The sequence below is a fragment of the Otolemur garnettii genome, unplaced genomic scaffold, assembly GCF_000181295.1.
Source record: "Otolemur garnettii isolate 467f Iridium unplaced genomic scaffold, OtoGar3 scaffold00018, whole genome shotgun sequence".
Classification (NCBI taxonomy): Eukaryota; Metazoa; Chordata; class Mammalia; order Primates; family Galagidae; genus Otolemur; species Otolemur garnettii.
Window position 1 is genome coordinate 174,611 of NW_003852413.1, and position 5,051 is coordinate 179,661.

Consider the following 5,051-nt stretch of genomic DNA (forward strand, 5'->3'; position numbering starts at 1 on the left):
TTGCAGTCCCACCAGCAGTGTAAAAGTGTTCCCTTCTCTCCACATCCACACCAGCATCTGCAGTTTTGAGATTTTGTGATGTGGGCCATTCTTACTGGGGTTAGATGGTATCTCAGGGTGGTTTTGATTTGCATTTCTCTAATAATTAGGGATGATGAGCATTTTTTCATATGTTCATTTGCCATTTGTCTTCTTTAGAGAAAGTTCTATTCATGTCTCTTATCCATTGATATATGGGATTGTTGGCTTTTTTCGTGTGTATTAATTTGAGTTCTCTATAGATCCTAGTTATCAAGCTTTTGTCTGATTCAAAATATGCAAATATACTTTCCCATTGTGTAGGTTGTCTATTTGCTTTTGTTGTTGTCTCCTTAGCTGTACAGAAGGTTTTCAGTTTAATTAAGTCCCATTTGTTTATTCTTGTTGTTGTTGCAGTTGCCACGGCAGTCTTCTTCATGAAGTCTTTCCCTAGGCCAATATCTTCCAGTGTTTTTCCTGTACTTTCTTTGAGGATTTTTATTGTTTTAGGCCTTAAATTTAAGTCCTTTATCCATCTTTAATCAATTTTTGTGAGTGGGGAAAGGTGTGGGTCCAGGTTCAGTCTTTTACATGTGGATATCCAGTTCTCCCAGCACCATTTATTGAATGAGAGTCTCTCCCCCAAGGTATGTTTTTGTTTGGTGTACCTGTGATATTTTGATAAAGCATACAAGGTGCACTGACCAAATCTGGATAATTGGGACATCCATCACTTCAAACATCTGTCATTTCTTTACATTGGGAGCATTCCAAATCTTGTAGCTATTTGGAAAAATACAATAAATTATTAACTATAATGGCCCTATTGTACTGTTGAATGCTGGGTCTTATTCTTCTAACTGACTCTGTTTATGCCATTAATCTCTTCATCTCCCACCTCCTTGCCCAGCCTTGGGTAACCATCCAAGGGATCAATTTCTAGCTTCTGCCTATGAGTGAGAACTTGTGCCTGGCTTGTGTCACGTAGCATAATGTTCTCCAGGTTCCATAAATATTTTTGAGGGACGACTAAACACAAGTGTTGAGCTGACCCTTGTTCTAGAAAGTATGTGTAATGCCCCTGTCCAGGGGACCTGGGATGTGGTTGCCTTAGTGTGCGGACTCCAGGCCAGAGATGAGTCTCCCTTGTGTTGGGGGCAGGTGGGGATTTGCTCCTGGGTGGGGCCAGGCGCCCCATAAGCTGCCTGCCTCTCCTTTGGCCCCTCAAGCTCTTCCTGTGCAATATCTATTAAGGCCACGTGCTGGCTTTTAGCTCACTGCCACCTCCTCCTCCTCCTCTGCCTTCTCCTTTCCCTCTTTCTCTCTCTCTTCCCCCCTCCCTCTTCCTCCTCTCTCTTCCTCTCTCTCTTCCCTCCTCCTCCCCTCTCCCTCCTTCCCCTTTTCCTTCCTCTTTCTTCTTTCCCCTTCCTCCCTCCTCCACCCGTGCCCCACTGGGCTCATCTCAGACACCTTATTCACAGGTCATTGTGCTGTCAATCTTAGAATGCTCATAAGACTGTTTTTCTGAGTTAAGAGACATAAATCTGGGTCTTTAGTTCATCTTACTGCTCAATTTAAAGATAGATATCCTCCTGATGACATTATTTTTAGTTCTGTTTGGTCCATTGTATCTTTTAGTAAAATGCTTACCTTTGTTTTTTCCATTTAAAAAACTTTATCTTGTTGTGAAATAAGATATACCTATGTAAAAATGTACAAACATAAATACACACTTTATGGCTCAATTATGAAAGAAATGCACATGTGGCTTCCACTGGGTCAGGAGCCCCCGTTGCCCACACTCCGGTACTGTCCTACCCTCCTCTGTCCTCATGAGCCACTACTGTGACCATCAGCATCATGATGTCCTTGCTTTTCTTTATGGTTTGCATTATATGTGCATTTCTTGAATAAAATGGCTAATTTTGCTCGAGTTTGAATTTACATAAATGGAATTAATACTGTGTACATTCTTACTTCTTTTGCTGAATATAAGTGTGTGAAATTTACTTGTGTATAGCTGCATTTTAGCTTTAGAGCTGAGTGGGGTTTAGAGGTGACAGTGTGGTTTACTCACCCACGGGTGTCTGTGGTCGGAGCTGTCCCCACACTGGCTCAGTGCTCCTGTGCACGTGTCTTCTTCTTCCCACATAGGGGGGTCCTGGGTCTCAGGAATGTATCTTCAGCTCTCCTGGGTGGTGCAAACTGTGTCCCAGAACAGCTGAGCTGTCATCTTGGTAGCTGGGCCTGTGTGTGGACTCTTGCCATGCTACCTCCTCTGTCCTGCTGGGGATAGCCAGAGGCTTTTATTGCCCTACCCTCCTTGCTGATAAGGTTTGTGGACTTCAGACATCCTGTGGTTTCACATGACATGTAGGGGCTCCCTGCTCTGTCACCAGGCTATCTGCCCTTCTCTTACTTGTGTGTAGAAGTTACTTTCTATTGTCCTAATGTGTGCTCTTTGCTGCAGGATGACGTGATGATGCCTCAGAGGGTGAGACTGCAGCATGCCGCTGCCCTCCAGCACCCAACAAGCGTAAGTCCTCACCTCCTTTTCTGTCTTGCTACCACCTTTTGATGAAATTATCAGGATGGTTTTTTAAATGAAGACGTACTTTTCTTTAGTAAGAAAAGTACTATGGTAAGACTGCCAAGTCACAGAGAATGACTTGCAGCTGGTATGCCTCTAAATGCTGTGTGTTGTCCTTTGAAGAACAACATGCCTCTTTTTTGGATAGCACTTCTTTATTAAAATGGGCACACAGGGTTTTGTTAGCTTTTTTTTTTGGCAGCTTTTGGCCGGGGCCGGGTTTGAACCCACCACCTCCGGTATATGGGGCCGGTGCCCTACTCCTTTGAGCCACAGGCACTGCCCTGTTCGTTTATTTTTAATCAGCATTTTCAAGAGCACCTTAGACATGAAAACAGGCTGAGAGCTGTAGTGTGTCAGTATAAAAAAATTCTTTTTCTTATTTAGATACCCTCCAGTTACGTCTCTGCACGTGTGAATGGGTCATCATGTCCCCACCCCCAGCCAGGCTGTCGGGACAGGCTGTCCCTGAGCATGTGGGTGGGCATTTTCTTCTGCAGATACCCTCCCCTACAGGTAGGAGCCATGGCGCCACCATCACAGCCTGGTGGCAGCCACCCTGTGGCTCCTGACAGCTCAGAACTTTCCACTAAATTCTTAGAAGAAACCTTTGAATTATAATGGTAATCCCCTAGTTCAGACACGGAAAAATCCATGAGCTGACCCAGCACTATAGTGTGCATTTGGGTACGCTGCTGCTCACCCCGGGGTGGCCCCTTGGTCATGCTGCTCTCCCCAGTGGCATGCCCAGTATGGTGTCCATGAGTGTATGTGTTTACATGGTCTGGTCCTGTAAGCAGATGGGGTTCCCCAAAGTGTTGGGAGCCTGACTGCCTCAGGTGTGTCTCTCAGATACATATCTCAGGTTACATATCTCAAGTGCATATCTCAGGTTGCTTGTCTCAGATTGCGTGTCTCAGGTGCATGTCTCAGGTACATGCACCTGAGATATATAACCTGAGACATGTGTGTCTCAGGTTTGTGCCTCAGATATGTGTCTCAGATTGTGTGTCTCAGGTACATGTCTTAGGTTGTATGTCTCAGGTGTGTGTCTCAGATTGTGTCTCAGGTTTGTGCCTCAGATATGTGTCTCAGATTGTGTGTCTCAAGTGCGTGTCTCAGGTGTGTGCCTCAGGTTGTATGTCTCAGGTGCGTGTCTCAGATTGTGTGCCTCAAGTGTGTGTCTCAGGTTCGTGCTTCAGGTGTGTGTCTCAGATTAGGTGCCTCAGGTGCGTGTCTCAGGTGCATGTTTCGGGTTGTATGTCTCAGGTGTGTGTCCCAGGTATGTGTCTCAGGTTGTGTGTCTCAGGTATGGGTCTCTGGTGCCTGTCTCAGGTAGGTGCCTCAGGTTGGGTATCCAAGGTGGGTTTCTCAGGTTGGGTGTCTCAGATTGTGTCTCAGCAGGGTATGTGTCTCTGGTGGGTGAACACAAACAAGAAGCAAACTGAGACACAGACCACCTTGTCAAGGGCAGAGGGGCCCTCGGGGCTGCCTCTGTCGTGGTGTACAAGGTCTTGGGAAGCTTGGTGGCCCCAGGGGAGGCTGTGGGGGCTTATGTGGGGGCACATTTTTTAGGGGTGAGACTCACTCATTTTTTAGAGTCTGAGACTCACACCAGGTTCTTAAAAGGGTCATGACACAACTAAGTTTAGGAACCACAAATATGTGTAAATATGTATTTATAACAATTGTTTACCATAGACTCCAGAAGTTGGTTTTTAGAAGTTTGCCCATGTAGAATATTTCATTTCTTACTCCTTGCTATTAAATAAATAGTTGGGGAAGGTGTCAGCCAATCTCTGTTGGTGCTGTCGTGGCACTCTGGGCCATGTGGTCATTGGTTACTCACAAGGATTTCTTCCCTCACCTCCAAAGGCACAGTTGGGATTTTTTAGTTACATGAAAAGGGAGGCTCAATGCACAAACTATATGTATTTGGGGGGGGAGGGGTTGGTTCCTTTAGAAAGAGGGAAAACATGGGGTGGGGGAGGTCCTTCAGTGTGTATTCCTCTGTGCAATTTATGTTAGAAAGTGCAGAGACTGGGATTTCCAGAAGTTTCTTCCATTGGCTCTGAAAGGTGTGACACTACTACTTAGAGAAGTCAGAGAAGTGGTGGGAGTGACAAGGTGTGGAGCTGTATCCTGCTCGACTTGCTATGGTTCTCTGTGTTTGTCTATCCCTATACCTGCATTAGCCCAGGAACCTGCCCTATACCCCCTGGGGTAGAAACCATGCATTTGTATAATGAGACTGAGCCATCCTTATATAAGGCACTTACATAAGGTGCCACATTTTTTGTTCAGTGTGATTTTTTAATATAGCTGGAGATGACAGTTTCTAAGTACACATTGGAAACTTATAAAGCATCCTGTACTGAATGTTGACACTTGAGAAAATGAGGTATTTTCAGATTTTTTTATTTCTTTTTTTTTTTTTTTTTTT

At 45.0% G+C, this 5,051-nt stretch overlaps 1 protein-coding gene across 1 annotated transcript in view; it reads left to right on the forward strand.

Annotated features, from left to right (window-relative positions):
- The window catches only part of B3GNTL1 (UDP-GlcNAc:betaGal beta-1,3-N-acetylglucosaminyltransferase like 1), a 114,026-nt gene that overhangs the window by 46,021 nt on the left and 62,954 nt on the right, over positions 1–5,051 (forward strand). Inside the window, exon 5 of the mRNA XM_012802825.2 lies at positions 2,489–2,554. Coding sequence (XP_012658279.1) covers positions 2,489–2,554 — 66 coding nt within the window. The remainder of the gene's footprint in view (positions 1–2,488; positions 2,555–5,051) is intronic.